Here is a 16,736-nt window from a genome sequence, read left to right as displayed (position 1 = left end):
GGTAAATACCTTCGTGATCGTCTTGAGACCTGTCACCCCGCTGGCGAATCCTGGGCCAAAGGATTCCCAAACGGTGGGGGCCGAGGCAGCGTTCTAGGATATGGAATGCTTATTTGAAAATATTTACATGCACACATTTCGTCGACCCGCTGCCTTAAAATTGGTTGGGTATCTCTTTCTGTTGGGTGCCTTCCCCCTGGTCTTACACTCATAGACACTGATAGGGGAGCCCTGAGAGATTGTAGATTAACTACTTTCCCCAATATTGTTAATTTATTATGTAATGTACATGCGTTCATCCAGCGGGCCTTTTGACCATTTCGTTTGCTTGAAGATTTCCCAAAAAGTTTGTTTGATTGATAGGTTGAGGCCTGCTACTCCTCGTCCAGAGATAGAAACATGTAAAGCGGTTACGCTGCCTTCTTCTTCTGGTATTCTTCACGCAGATGCAAAGCTGCGCTGCTCCTATGGGTAGTACGTTTTGAGCCATTTAGCATTCCAAGGGTGCCGGAGGACCTCGCCTTTCAGATTGCGAAGATAGTAAGAACTGTTTCCCGCAATGTCGTGTATTATAAAAGGTCCTCCCCATGTAGGTGTTAACTTTCCCCATTTCTTCTCTCGTTGATACTGCGGGATTGTTCTTAGCACATACTTCCCTTCTACAAAATTTCGAAGCTTAACCTTTTTGTTGTACTCTCTCGCTAGTCTCCGTTGATAATTTTCCATCTTTTGCAATGCTGCTTCCCTCCTTCCTTCCAGGTCGTCCAGTCTCTCTAACATCATGTCTGTTGTGAGATTTTTCTCCCATGCTTCGGTCTTTGTGGTTGGCATGAAGATCTCCATTGGGATGACTGCATCAGCTCCATAAGTGAGGAGAAATGGGGACTCCCCAGTGGCAGATCTTCGTGTTGTCATGTATGCCCATAATACATTGTGTATCTGTTCACACCATCGCCCCTTATGTTCGTCTAATTGCTTTTTGAGGATAAGGGTGAGGGTCTTGTTAGTAGCTTCCGCTTGTCCGTTGCTCTGAGGGTATATGGGGGTGGACTTGTTTTTCCTTATTTTGAAAGTGTCGAAGAGCATGTCTATGTTTTTCCCCTGTAATTGTTTACCATTATCAGACACGATTTCCGCTGGTATGCCGAACCTGCAAATAATGTTTTGGAATATGAAAGTAAACACGTCCACGTCTCTGATCCTGGATAAGGCTTTGGCTTCCACCCATTTACTGAAGTAGTCCGTGGCTACTATCAAAAATCGTCTTTTCCCTGATCCTTCGACGAAAGGCCCAACGATATCTATGCCCCATTTTTCAAATGGCCACGGACTATCCACAGAATTCAACGTTGTTGCTGGTGCGTGTATCTTTTTGGAAAAACGCTGACATTCTTCACATCGTCAGGACATTCTTGCAGCATCTTGTATCATTGTGGGACAGTAATATCCTTGCATTTTTGCTTTGTCGGCTAGTGATCTCATGCCGCTATGATTCCCTGCGTCACCATAATGGATGTCGTTTAGAATTCAATGCCCCTCTTTCCTGGATAAGCAACGTAGTAACGGCCCGAGGAAAGATTTCTTGTACATGATCCCATCCCGAAGATCATATCTTCCTACTTTGGAGAGTAGTTTCCTGGTTTGTTTGTGATCCGCGGTAAGGTTCCATCCTTGAGAAACACATGGATCATCATTCTCCAATCATCTTCGTTGTTGAAATCTTCGTCTTGATTTTCTCTTGACAGGATATCTTGTTCGTCAAAATCGTCACGGATGTCTTCTCCCACCTGATCTTCGATATTTTCTTCCACTGTATCTTGATTTGTAGCAAAGGAAAATTTGATGCAATCGAAGGCTCGTATACCCATGTTATTTTGATAGCTTCGATACTCTTGTCCTTCAGCATGGATGATATATATGCTAGGGCATCTGCGTGCATGAGATCCCTTCTGCATAAGTGCCGGAACTTGATGTTCGGAATTTGTGATGCCAATGTTTGGACCAAGGCCATGTAAGCTGAGAGGGTGCCGTCGTACACATTGTATTCGAGCCCTATTTGCCGTATGACAAGCTGCGAATCACTTGTCAGTCTTACATCAGTTACCCCCATCTCTATTATTAAGCGGAGGGCATGTACGACTGCCTCGTATTCGACGATGTTGTTAGTATGCTCTTTGAATTCTAACCTGAGTGCATGTACGATCCTTTCTCCAGTTGGGGTGGTGATGACAATGCCTATTCCTGCCCTTTCTTTATTTTTGGAACCATCAACGAAGACTTCCCATTGTCTTTGACTCGCGGGTTCGAGGACATCAACTGGATCCTTGCTTTCCTCGTCGGCTTCTGTTATTCCCCTAATCTCTTCATCGTTGTCCAGGGGGAGGTCTGCTAAGAAATCCGCCAAAACTTGGGATTTTTAGGAATGTTTAATTTCATGAATGATGTTGAATTGGTCCAAGTGGGTGTTCCACTTGGCTATTCTTCTTACTTTTCTCGCGCTTTTGAGGACTGCTTCCAGTGGTGCTTTGCATGGGACGCGGATGAAGTGAGTTAGGAAATAGGTTCTCAGCTTTTGAGTATCCCATACCAATGCCAGGATGAGTTGTTCGATTTTCGTGTAATTCCTTTCCGCATAATTGAGGGTCTTACTGAAATAATAGATAGGTTGTTCTATCTTCGTATTGGTTTTGACCAACACGGCGCTAACTGCGTCTTCTGTCGCTGCTATGTACAATGCCAAAACCTCATCAGGATCAGGCTTCTGCAGGATTGGAATTGAAGCCAGGTGTTCCTTGATTCTTTGGAAGGCTTCTTCGCATTCTGCGGTCCATTCAAACTTACTCCCTTTTTTGAGAATATTGAAAAAATGTTTGCATTTGTCCGAGGATCGGGCAATAAATCTGCCCCAAGGCTGCTAAGGACCCATTGAGATTTTACACTTCTTTTAAATTCTTCGGAGATGTCATTTCCACTATGGCCTGAATCTTCGCGGGGTCTACCTCAAAACCCCTTTTTGTTACCAGATATCCGAGGAATTTCCCTGAGGTGACACCGAAAGTGCATTTTTCTGGATTTACTTTCATGTGATGTTTCCTCATTGCTTCGAAAATATCTCTCAGGTCCTGGTGGTGATCTTTGAGCAACCTTCTTTTGACGAGAATGTCATCAACGTAGACTTCTAAGGTACTACCAATCCATGGCCTGAAGATAGCATCGACCATTCTTTGGTACGTTTCCCCTGCGTTTCGAAGTCCAAAGGGCATTCTAGTGTAGCAATAAAAGCCATGCGGGGTATAGAATGCTGTGTTTAGTTGATCTTCTTCTGCCAGGGCTACTTGGTTGTAACCAGAATATCCGTCCATAAATGACAGCTCTTCGTATCCTTCCACTGCTTCAACCAGTTGATCTATGCTCGGCAGGGGATAGCTGTCCTTTGGACATGCCTTGTTGAGGTTAGTAAAGTCGATGCATATCCTAACCCCTCCATTTTTCTTAGGAACGACGACCATGTTGGAGATCCATGTAGGGTATTTGACTTCCTTGATGAAGCCTGCTTCTAGTAGTTTCCGAAGTTCTTTTTCTACTGCCTTATGATACTCTGGTGCAACTTTTCTTATTTTCTGCCTGAAAGGTGGCGTGCCTGGTTTGATGCGCAGCTCGTGTTGGATTATTTTCGGATCAATCCCTGCCATGTCTCCTAACTTCCAGGCGAATACATCCGCGTATTCTTTAAGTAATTTGGTTAAGGAATCTTCTCTTCTTTCGTCCATTATGGTCCCTACTTTGATCATCTTCGGGTTTTCTTCCGTTCCTATGTTGATTTATTTTACGGGCGCCACTGGTGTGAACACCGGCTTCGGTTCCCCGAGGACTGGGACGTTCTTTAATTGCTATTTGGTATGTTTCTGTCCTTCGTTGGCTGCTGAAGTACTTGCCTCTGTGTTAAGGACGCTATCATCTTTTGTCAAGCCCTTCATTGTGGTTTCCTTGAGGAACATGTCTATGGCCTTTTCTTTCGCAGCTTCTTTATTTTTGATCCTTAGGGTTTTTCGCTTCTCTTCCTTTTCGTTGTTGATACGATCCTGAGTGGTCTAGCACTCTTTTGCAGAGACCCGATCTCCCTTGATTTCCATCACTCCCTAGGGTGTAGGGAACCTGAGATATTGGTAGTAAGTTGCTGCCACTCCCTTGAGTTTATGTACCCACTTTCGTCCAATAATGGCGTTATAGGGGGATGGGGCTTCAATCACGCTGAATCGTGTTTCTACTTTCATGGGCCCGACGTTCACCTGCAACACGATGTCTCCCAATGGCTTTGTGGGCGCTCCATTGAACCCGTAGATGGTGTAATAAGAGGTCATTAGTTGTTCATCATGGAGCTTCATCCGTTTGAAGGCGTCGTAGAATAGAACGTTCACTGAGCTTCCCCCGTCGATGATGATCTTTTTGAGGTTACATCCGGCCACTGGTAGTGTGAGGACCAAGGGATCGTTATGGTCTTCCATATCTTCTTCGATATCTTCAGTATCGAAGATGATAGGTGCGTCCATCCACTCTTCGTGCTCGTCCACCTCTACGCCATCAATCTTATATAATTCGCAGTGATCTTCGAATTGCCTCCGTAGCCTCTTTCCTATCTGTGCTGTAAGTGAGGACCCTGCGGCTTCGGAACACGAGATGGTGTTGATTGTGCGGTTTCCCTATGGAAGTTGGACTTGCTTGTTTCGTTTGGATATGTCCTCAGTGACCTCCTTTCGTATGTATTGCTTGAGTTCGCCAGCATCAATCAATTTTTGGATCATTATTTTGAGGTTTTTGCATTTCTCGGTCTAGTGTCCATTGAAGCAATGATACTCACAGTAATCTTTAGACTTCTCGGTTCTTGGGGGATGTTTTCCCTTAGACCACGGCCACTCAAAATTTTCCCTTCCTTTGATTTCTCGCAAGATCCGAGCGTAGATAGCATTGAGATTCATGTAAACCCGATCTTCGAATTTTCGATCGTCTTTTCGTCGTTCATCTCTTCGTTCCTTCCTATCTTCGTGAGGTCGTTCCACTGAGCTATTTCTTTTGGCCCCGCTGGTTTGTTCTGCGGAATTGGTACGGTGAGACCTCTGCGTTTGTGCCCTCAGGTTCTCACGTTGGATTTCTTCAAGACGAGCGTACTTCTCTATAATTATTCGAAGATCTCCTTCTGTCTTAGGTACGCTTCCGAGGATCCCAACAAATAGTGAACTCATTCGGTCTAACCCCCACTTGTAGCAGTTGATACTTACTACGAGATCCACACTCCCTATGGCTTGGCAGATCTTGTGCCATCTGTTGGTGTATTCCCTCGTGTTCTCCTTGTAACCAATTGCCAGAGAAAAAAGTTTATCCATTCCGGTGTTGACAGCTTTGTTGTACATGTAGGTTCTCAAGAATTTCTCTGCGAGTTGATCGTAGGAGTTGATGGAATCAGGTGGCAGGTTGTCAAACCAAGACAAAGACGATCCCTTCATACTTGAGGGGAAATATCTACAGAGGACGGCGTCGTTTTGACTCCATCGGGCTAAGATACGATTATAATACCGGATATGTGCCGCGGGATCACTGGGCCCGTCATAGCATTTAAAAGTTGGGACAGGGCACTTTAACGGAATGGGGATATTTGCCAGGCGATGAGTTAGGGGCGTGGAGTTAGCTTCTTTCATCACCTCTTCAAGCCGTCCTCCTCCTTGTCTGTCTTTTCACTGCCTGATCTCAGCCATCATCTCATCACGCAGCTCCTCCATTGCGTGGTAATATCCCACGTTCTCATGCTCAGTTGAGCGTTTCTTTCTTCGAACTTCACTGTCATAATAGTCTAAGTCTTCGGCGGCATATTCCGGATCGGATGCACTGCTTCCCTTGGCGGCGTTTGATAGGATGATTCTTCGGTCTCGATTAGGCTCTGGTGCTTTAGAATTTGCTTCGTCCAGTTGTTGGCTAGTCTTCGTGCTTTGGGCAATCTTATCTTTCAAGTCTTGGTTCTCCCAGGCCAGAAGAGCTACGACATCTGCGTAGACCTGCTGGCTCTTTTTCAATTCTTCGAGCTCTACCATCAGTCGGTGGGACTGGTTTGATCCCTGATTGGGAGTTCCGGCTTGTACCCCTACGGCCATAGTTCCCCCTTCGTCTACTGTGTGTATTAAGGGTGGCCGAGGATCAACTTCAATTGTTGGTATCTCCAAGTTTGGTCCCCTCGGTTGAGCTTCCACCCGAGGTACTAAAACCACTGGTTTGGTTTGATTCTGACCGTTAGTTGACGACATTCCGAAGACTGGTGGATGTGCGGGCTGATGTGTCATAGATTCTGTCACCCCTTCTTTTTGTTGATGGATTTGGTTTGAAACCAAGGTCTTGTTAGCTTATGTATCCTGGAGGGCCGCAACAGTTGCGTTGTTCTTTGTGGCTGCTGCTTTGAGAGCCGCGGCTTCAATGGAGTTAGTGTTCATAGGTGAGGTGATTTCCGCAGCATCCTGCCTCTGAGTAGCTGTTTTAGCTTTGTCTCCTTTATGCTTGCTTCGGGTCATGACCGGGGTAATCCTCGGTGTCTCCTTTGATGAGGCTTTGGTTTTTCCTGCCTCTATCTTTTCCATTTTTAATCTTTTTCTGCATAGGGGAATAAATAAAGAGAACCAAATATATCCACGAGGATCGGGTTAGTGCCATTCGTATCCGCAAGATTATTGGAATAGAAGGAAATGAGCTGCCCAAGAGCCTTAATAAAAGAGAAATGTAAAGACTCCATCGGTCTAGTTTTTGCAATACAAATCCTCTAATAAACAATCATGGACCTTGTTTTCAGACTATTTTTGAAAAAGAAAACTCTTGAAAAGACAGATCCGTCGCGAGAACTCATGAATCTGGATTATTAAGTCTTAGTTTTAAAAGGAAAACGCCTCACATGCAAATCTGTGATAGATAGCCGTGGATTTGTCTGCTTTGAAATGGTGTTTGTGAAAATGAAGACCATGAACCCAGAATAAAAAAGGTTTTGAAAGCACACTGAACCCAGAATAAAAAAGGTTTTGAAAGCACGCTGAACCCAGAATAGGGCACAACCATAATGCGCGTTTAAAGTGAAATCACAGGATAAGATAAATCTTTTACCGGGACAAAGTCCCTGTTTCTAGCGCCAAATTGTGAACACATAAATCACGAAGCCATCCACGCGTTCACAAACAATATTCGCATACATCCTAATTCTAGAATTGTACGTCGTATGCGTAACGGGGATGATTATATCGATTCATCGACTCGAAGCCTTCGGGCTTGTCATTGTCTAGTCGAATATTATCATAAATAATGTTCGTATAAAGGAATAAACCAAGAATCAAGTATAAATATAAAGCATATGAAGTTTAACGCTGAATGTAAGGTGTTGAAATGTAAATAAGACAGATTTACGTGGTTCGGCACTAAGGCCTACATCCACGGGGTTGGTGTTTCACTATGTATTGAATGGTTACAAAGATAGTCGAATGACTTTAGAGTATACACAGGTCTGTGGAAGTAGGGGGATTACTTACTCTTCCTATTTCTCTCTCCTATATTCTCCTATAATTGCTCTCAATTGGTCGACCCCTTCTCTCTTAGTGGAGAAGGGTATTTATAGGATTGGAACGTGGGTCCCATTTCTGAGGTGCCGTTGTAATCTTATCTTCTTGTGCTTTGTGCCTATCACGCAGAGGTCTTCGGCATATGCTGCGGCCTGAGCTTGAATACGAAGGGTTATCCTCGCCTCTTCCACGAGCTGACTGACACGTGTATATCTCTTTGGTATTTAATGCGGGTAGATGGATGTCTACTCGTGTCAGACAAGTGTCTCTTTTTCTGGTCACATCTGTGTCAGCCAAACTTCCTCTCGCCCGTTGATCTGGGATCTTCCTCGGGATTGGGTGTGATAACACCCAAGGAGTATTATCTGGTGCTCCTCTGAGCCATCATATCTCTGTGATCCTCTGTCCCTGACCGTCAGATCTGCTGACCGGTGACATCTTCTGATGAGATGCTTGTTATCATGTTTTGATATCTTATTTTGCATGCCTTCCACGTGTCTCTTTCTATACACGTGGTGGATGATGAAAGGTGTGCATACAATCATGTATAACTTCCCAACTGTTTCAAAGGAAATATGTATACACTTTCTAGGTAAACTAATAATGTGATGTCTGTACTATGGTTATTTTTCACACTGAGTTTTTTTTTTTCTTCCAACTCTTCTTTCATGTTGTAGGTATGGTCACTGCGTTGAATGAGTGGGTGAGGTTGGTTGGTAGAAAGGAAAAATCTTAATTTTGTACCAAACACCAAAGAAAAAAATTGTATCAAACACTTCATGTGTTGTTGCCTTATCCTCCTCCTCCTCGTCCTCATCCATCCATTTTCATTTTGCTTTTGCCAATTTTCTCTTCTTCTTTTTTAATGGATCATCCAACACCTATTTGTCAATTTCCCTTTGAGCTTAAATTCATCTTTCTCTAATTATTTATCTTATCTTGAAAGAAAACCCTAACTTAGGTAAAGATGATCAACGCATGCATCACAAGAGTTACGTTTGTGAATACGCAATGTGAAGGACATGAAGTAGGTTGGTGAAATTCATCATTTTACTTGCAACCCATTTCATGAAAATCATGCATCCGTAGTTAGACCACGTTCTATATGCCAATGGGTTGGTTGGTAGTCAACATATACACCAACCAACCTTGTACAGTGCAGTGTTAGTTTCACGTTTGTTAATGATTCTTTATTCTTTACAGTTGCCATGTAAGTCGTCAAACAGACTCAACTTGGAGTCTTGGACTAGGAGGGTACAGGAAATTGCAAGTGTCATGTTTAACGTGTGTAAAGTAATCGAGGAAGCAAGACCATGTCCAATGGAAGGAACCACAATCGGCAATGCTCGAACCTTGATTCAAATAAGGTTCAAATATTTGTCAATTATATTAGAATAATTAACGAGGCAAACTCACAAGGATTAATTCAAACACGACTACCTGGATCCCAATTTTGTCGTTTAAAAACTAAAAGTAATAACAAAACTTCACCTAAAATAAATTGATAGATTGGGTATATTATGAAAACTACCAGTTGAATTGATATTCGGATTTCATTAGTTTAATGATCTCACTCACTCACATAAGCGCGGAAGAATTTTTCCACAGGTTAGAAAGCCTCGAAAGGGCATTTGGTACATGTACGCATTTTTTTGTTTTGGTAGTCCCGACTACTCCCAAGTCCGGGCTAAAAAAAAAATAATAAATTAGAAAAAAAAAGGGATATATTGCGTTAGATATGCGTCATGCTTTCATATCGTACCTACTTTTATCCACCAAACAGAGAATGTTAGTCGAGGATTACCCGTCAGATGCTATACTGATTTTATACATCCACATATGTACTTACCATTTCAAATCCGGAAAATGTATCATTTGTCCAAATATTTTTAAAACATGGTTCAAATGGACGAGTAAAAATTAGTATGAATGAAATGGACAAAAAAAATTAGCAAGGATGAAACTGGATTCATCCTGACTTAAACTTAAAAAATAGCAAGGATGAAACTGGATGCATCCTGATGTAAATTAAAAATAAAAAAAATATTTAAAAATGGGTAGGATGAAACTGTTTACATCCTTACTATTTTTACATTTTTGTCCATTTAAACAGTAAATCTAAATGTCATTTTCACCCAGAAATTGTTGATTTTGGTCTTTTAAACCAATTTTGTGTTTCAAATTTGAATTGTCTGCTGAAGTGTGGATTATATGTTTTATAAAAACATATTTAGCATTAAATTTGGCCCGTAGTACGAGGTTTTTCTGTTTTGAGGGTGAGGTCAAAAGATCAAATCTCAAATCTCCCCGTACATTTTTATTCGAGAAAATGTGGTCTTGAGAGATACCCACTGTAGACAATGGCCGAGATCTCGCCGGAAATTTCGATTTCGGTATTTAGGTAACGAAATATTTAATTTTGCTGAGACGGAATTTCCCGGAAATTTCGGTTAAATCTCGATTGACTGGCCAGAAAACTCGGTTGAAGCTTTAGAAATTTGCACTTGGGTTTTCTACAATTTTGTCTTAAGATTTGTTTCTTTATCATGGTATTTCATTATATTTATATATGAATGGAAAATGTATGAAAAATGTTTGTTATACATACTACATGTATGAAATTCGGAAACAAAGTTTTGGTAGTTACCACGAGATTTTTACCGTGATCTCCCAGAGATAAAGTTGCACCAGTGTCTCGGTCCCTACCAAGAAGGACCGAAATTCGGAATAAACTACAATGGAGATACCTCTCTTCAATTTGAAGTTATTTTTTTTTTAAAGATTTTCGAATATATTTAATTACGCATTAATTTGATTTAATTTTGGAAACGCTTTTGCGAACGTTTTGTGACCTACGCTGAAAGAATTTTTTTATAATAATAATTAAAACCAAAATATTCTCTCATTAATTCGTATCTAATTACGCGGTTATAAAAGTCCGTTTTGAAAAACGGAAAAGATACAAGTTTTTCACCATTGTTTTTCTAAGAATTGAGACATTATTTTTCTGAGCAACAACAGAAAAAGTGAATGTGTTCGATCTTTTATTGTGTACATGTGTGAGATTGAAGAGAGTTTTTCCAGGATGTTTTATCTTGGAGGCGTCATGGCAAGAAAGACCAGCTTGCACAATACTTAGGGCAAAGCCACGTTTAAAAAGAGCGGTCTGGTTGTGGCTTAGAAATTGCCTTGTTTTTGTGTTTAATCTTTGCTTTGCAGGTGTGAAATCAAAAAATTTCCATACAACTCTTGATTCGAAAATGAGCATATATCACCTAGAGTATTCACAACCCAGATTAAACCACACCTCTGTAAATATTCAAGACATACTACACTGAATTTTTCTTTGGTGGATTTTCAATAGATACACACGACTAACATGAACTACACTCTTAGGATTGCAAAAGTAGACTCCTCATAGACAACCCGTAGGTCTGTGTAGAAGCAGCCTCCCTTGAAAAAATGTGTAATGATTAAAAAGTCAGATATATTACACTGAGTTTTCCCACAGTGGATTTTCAATAAATACACGACTAACACGAGTTAAATTCTCAGGATTGAAAAAATAAACTCCTCGTGAACAATCTAGAGATTTGCATAGAAGCAACCGCCCTTGAAAGATTGTGTAAATTTCAATAAATACACGACTAACACGAGTTAAACTCTCATGATTGGGAGAATAGACTCCTCGTGGACAGCCTGGAGATTTGCGTAGAATCAGCAACCCATGAAAGATTCTGTAATGATTGAAAAAATCAGATATATTACACTGAGTTTTCCCACGGTGGATTTTCAATAAATACACGACTAGCACGAGTTAAACTCTCAGGATTGGAAATCTCGTGAACAACCTAGAGATTTGCATAGAAGCAGCCGCCCTTGAAGGATTGTGTAATGATTGAAAAAATCAGATATATTACACTGAGTTTTTCTGTGGAGGATTTTCAATAAATACACGACTAACACGAGTTAAACTCTCAGGATTGGGAGAATAGACTCCTCGTGGACAGTCTGGAGATTTGCGTAGAATCAACCACCCATGAAAGATTCTGTAATGATTGAAAAAAATCAGATATATTACACTGGTTTTTTCCACGGTAGATTTTCAATAGATACATGACTAACACGAGTTAAATTCTCAGGACCGGAAAAACAGACTCCTCGTGGACAGCCTGGAGATTCACGTACAAGAAGCCACCCGTGAAAGAATGCATAATAATTGAAAATATTCAAAATTATTGTACTAAATAGCTAGACACAAGGAAGATTTGATGTTGAGAATTCATGGATGCTGCCGCTTTGCCATGTAATTGTCATGCAGAATGTCAGCTACCTTCTTCCTAATTTCACTGTGTTCAATAGTTGACACTTTGGATGTGTGGTATTTGGAGTTTATGGCGTTAAATTTTATTCCCTTACACAAGAAGAAAAAGATCCCAAACCTTTCATTTGTGTCGTTGCTCCACACAAATGAATGAGGTATGTCTCTAATCTAAACTTTTACTATAAGATATTCATACCAACAAATCCAAAGGTTGCACGTTTCTCACTCGGTAGATCTAACAGCCATAGTTGATTTTCAACGACCTTCTTGTCTTTCCATCCCCACCAACCAAACCCACATGAATGGCACACCAACGCACTTATGACTTACCCTTCTCTCCTTCCTCCCTCCTCTATTTATACACTAGAAAACATGTACTCCAAATTCAGAAGGCAAAATCACAAGCTTTCTAATTCTTCATCAATCTCAATCTTCAAAGCAATTTAGAAGTCCCATTTGATCTTCTTCTTTTTCTCAATCTAGCTGTATTTTGTAAGAAGGAAAGTAATTACTTATAGATATCAATGGAGAGCCAAATGAATAAGGAGGAAATTAAGCTGTGTATCAACAATGATCCATTGAATTGGGGAATGGCAGCAGAATCATTAAAAGGAAGCCATCTAGATGAAGTTAAGAGAATGGTCGAAGAATATCGAAAACCGGTTGTTTGTCTGGCCGGTAAGTCATTGACTATATCTCAAGTTGCTGCCATTGCTGCCGCTGGTTCATCCAGTATCAGAGTCGAATTGTCAGAAGCTGCTAGGCCTGGAGTCAAGGCAAGTAGTGATTGGGTTATGGAAAGTATGAATAAAGGAACGGATAGTTATGGTGTTACTACTGGTTTTGGTGCTACTTCTCATAGAAGAACTAACAAAGGAGGCGCTCTTCAAGCTGAGCTTATTAGGTAAACCATTTTTATTTTTCATTTCTCCTGCAACAAAACCCGACTTTCGCGACCAATCTCTAGATTTATTCATTCGGAAAATCTCGGAATTTCTCTTGATGATTTAATCACTTTTCATGTATAGTTTTACTGCCAGATAGTTTTTTGGTACCGGGACACTTGAGGCTTTATAGGTGCATGTATGCTTTATTTCTAAATTTCCAAACAATCCGATCCGACTTATTAATTCCCTAAAAGTGCTTCTTTAATATCCAAAAATCCAAGTTTTTTTTTTTCTCCATTGACGATTTCATTGAATTTGTAGAAAATCATTTTTGATGGTTGCTTACTGCTTGCTTATTTGGCGATCTTATCATGGGATAAGAAACGGTTATGGACATGTAAAATGCATGTCAGCTGTTAGGCATAGTTCTGTAACCTCTAATTTGAAACGTTTTCGTCTTAGCTCTTTGCACGTAAAGACAAATCCTTTAAACTAACACAAATTTGGTTAAAAAGGCCAAAATCAACAATTTCTGGGTGAAATGGACAGTTAGATTTTAATACTGTTTAAATTGACAAAAATGTAAAAATAGGCAGGATGTAATCAGTTTCATCGTGCCCATTTTCAAATATATATATTTTTTTTTTAATTTACACAGGATATATCCAGTTTCATCCTTACTATTTTTTAAATTTAAGCTAAGATGAAACCAGTTTCATCCTTACTATTTATTTTTTTTGGCCATTTCACCCAAACTATTTTTTACTCGTCCATTTGAACCGTGATTTAAAAATATTTGGACAAATGACCCATTTCCGTTAAACTAACCTCAGAGCCAACAGTTTGTTGGACTGGCTTCGATATTAGTTTTTGAAACAATAATGATTAACTCAGTGCGAGAAATCCGGAGATTTCTGTTCTGGGTAAATTTCGAGCCAATTTATAGCCACATTCCTAATAAGATTTCTATTCTCTACATTCCTGACAGGATGTAGGAATATCAATTACGAATCTCGATTTGTTTTTCCTTTTTTTAGCAATGGATTTTTCATAGAACTTGTATGGAAGTAGGTAAAGATGTAGAGTTTTGACAATGAAATCTGACCAAATTAATCATTCCCGGTGGTTAAAATTTATTTTTATGTATCACCCACCACCTTACAAAATGGGTGTACAAAAGTTAGAATCTTATCTGACAATGCTAAATTCCTTTTGATGCAACAGATTCTTGAATGCTGGAATATTCGGGAATGGAAAGGACTCCACTCACATATTACCGCACTCAGCAACAAGGGCAGCCATGCTAGTAAGGATCAACACACTTCTACAAGGCTACTCTGGAATCCGTTTTGAAATATTAGAGGCCATCACCAAATTCCTCAATCAAAATGTTACTCCTTGTTTACCTCTAAGGGGCACCATCACGGCCTCTGGCGATCTCGTTCCGTTATCTTACATTGCTGGTCTCTTAACTGGTCGTCTCAATTCCAAAGCTGTTGGACCTAATGGAGAAGAACTCAATGCAGAACAAGCCTTCTCATTAGCTGGTATTGATGGGGGTTTTTTCGCGTTACAGCCTAAAGAGGGTCTGGCTTTGGTTAACGGCACCGCTGTTGGTTCTGGGTTAGCTTCCATGGTGTTGTTTGAGGCCAACATTTTAGCTCTTTTATCTGAAGTCATTTCGGCAATTTTTGCCGAAGTCATGCAGGGGAAGCCAGAGTTTACCGACCATTTGACACATAAATTGAAACATCACCCCGGACAAATTGAAGCTGCAGCTATAATGGAACATATTTTGGATGGTAGCTCGTATGTCAAAGAAGCTAAGAAGTTACACGAAATCGACCCGTTGCAAAAACCAAAACAAGATCGTTATGCTCTTCGTACTTCTCCACAGTGGTTAGGTCCTCAGATTGAAGTGATTAGAACGTCAACCAAATCCATTGAAAGAGAAATCAATTCAGTTAATGATAACCCATTGATTGACGTCTCAAGAAACAAAGCTATCCATGGTGGTAATTTCCAAGGAACACCAATTGGAGTTTCGATGGACAATACTCGTTTGGCAATTGCCGCAATTGGTAAACTTTTGTTCGCACAGTTCTCTGAGCTTGTTAACGACTTTTACAACAATGGGTTGCCTTCAAACTTGTCCGGCGGGAGGAATCCTAGTTTGGATTATGGGTTTAAAGGTGCTGAAATTGCAATGGCTTCTTACTGTTCCGAGCTACAATTCTTAGCAAATCCTGTTACTAATCATGTTCAAAGCGCAGAACAACATAACCAAGATGTGAATTCATTGGGTTTGATATCTTCTAGAAAAACAGCTGAAGCTATTGACATATTGAAACTTATGTCATCAACATTCTTGGTTGGACTCTGCCAAGCTATTGATTTGAGGCATTTGGAAGAAAACATGAAGCACACTGTGAAGAACATAATTAGCCAAGTAGCAAAAAAGGTTTTAACAATGGGTGTTAATGGTGAGCTTCATCCATCAAGATTCAGCGAAAAAGATCTACTCAAAGTCGTGGACAATGAACATGTTTTTACCTACATCGATGACCCATGCAGTTTCACATACCCTTTGATGCAAAAACTCCGACAAGTACTAGTTGAACACGCATTGAAAAACAATGAAGATGAGAAGAATTCAAACACTTCAATCTTTCAAAAGATTAGCGTTTTCGAGAAGGAACTAAACATTCTTCTGCCCAAAGAGGTTGACAATCTCCGAAGTTTATACGAGAATGGAAGTCCAATGTTGAAGACAGCAAACCGGATTACGGAATGCAGGTCTTATCCAATCTATAAGTTCGTGAGGGAGGAATTAGCTACTGACTTGCTTACCGGAGACAAAGTTCGATCACCAGGGGAAGAATTCGACAAGGTGTTTAATGCAATTTGCGAAGGTAAAATCATCGATCCATTGCTTGAGTGTCTTAAGGGATGGAATGGTGTCCCTTTGCCTATCAGTTAGAAATTTGTTTGAAAATGATCGTTTTTCTGTTTGTCTTTTACATGTTCTTTTATGTTTTGGCTAAAACCTGAAGTCGGAACTGTTAAGTGGTGGTTTGTAATTCATAATATACTCTACTGTATTTTTGTTGGTGTCCATAATTAGACATATGTGTAAAACTGTGTTTAATCAATAAAGCAAATTTTCTTTCTTTATTCTCTTGTGATAATTTGTTTTTAAAAAAAGAAGAGGTGTTACATAAGAGCCGGTTCAAGTAAAATCATAGTGCAGTATCAAACTAAACTTTTAGCATCGTCATTGGTTATCTTATTCGATCATCCTTCAAGGTTCTTTATGATGATCAATAATTTTAGCTATGATAGCTTCTTCTTTGTGCCTACATTTGTTAGAAAATCAGCAGGCTTGTCATCTCATATGTGCCTACCACCCCTGTTCTTCTTGGGATATCTATAGGGAAAATTGGGAAACTGCCCCAATTTGGACTGCAATCTTGGAAAACTGCCCCAACGTTAAAAAAAGTTGGAAAACTGCCCCACTGTTAGAAATTTCAGTTAACTCCGCGTGTGCGAGTTCTCACGTGCCAAAAAAGACAAAAATACCCCGAACCGCTAAGATGTTGCCACGTATGCGAAAGATCTGACGGACTGAGATGAAGAAGTAAGCACGTGACTCGCACGTGATATTCAGTGAAATTACCAAAACAATATTACCTTTTCCCATTTTGACTTCTGTGACCATTGTCTCAAATTGGGACACGTCGCCGGAGTAAATGCTTACAGCCGTTGATTGAAAATGCTCTACGTGAACAATTTGAAAGTAAAATGCTTTATGTAAGCATAACATATGAATTGCACTACTAATTTTATAACAATAAAGACCATACCATCATACCATAATAAAGGCCATACCATAATACCATAATATATTACAACCATATTATCTTTAGGTAACATAACATAACC

The 16,736-nt window shown here is 40.3% G+C and overlaps 1 protein-coding gene across 1 annotated transcript; it reads left to right on the top strand.

The window, feature by feature from the left end:
* The first annotated feature begins 12,279 nt into the window (after positions 1-12,279).
* Positions 12,280-15,968, top strand: LOC113310719 (phenylalanine ammonia-lyase 1-like). Its single transcript, XM_026559475.1, has 2 exons — positions 12,280-12,811; positions 14,019-15,968. Exons 1-2 carry the CDS (start codon positions 12,432-12,434, stop codon positions 15,772-15,774), a joined length of 2,136 nt encoding a protein of 711 aa, XP_026415260.1. The 5' UTR covers positions 12,280-12,431; the 3' UTR covers positions 15,775-15,968.
* The last annotated feature ends 768 nt before the right edge of the window (positions 15,969-16,736 follow it).

Source organism: Papaver somniferum, chromosome 9 (genome assembly GCF_003573695.1).
Source record: "Papaver somniferum cultivar HN1 chromosome 9, ASM357369v1, whole genome shotgun sequence".
Lineage (NCBI taxonomy): Eukaryota > Viridiplantae > Streptophyta > Magnoliopsida > Ranunculales > Papaveraceae > Papaver > Papaver somniferum.
The sequence above is the reverse complement of the archived record's forward strand: the minus strand, read 5'-3'. Positions and strand labels throughout refer to the sequence as shown.

Coding starts and splice junctions, on each gene's coding strand:
- LOC113310719 (XM_026559475.1), top strand. CDS start 12,432: ATGGAGAGCCAAATGAATAAGGAGGAAATTAAGCTGTGTATCAACAAT. Junction 12,812..14,018: donor CTTCAAGCTGAGCTTATTAG/GTAAACCATTTT, acceptor TTGATGCAACAG/ATTCTTGAATGCTGGAATAT.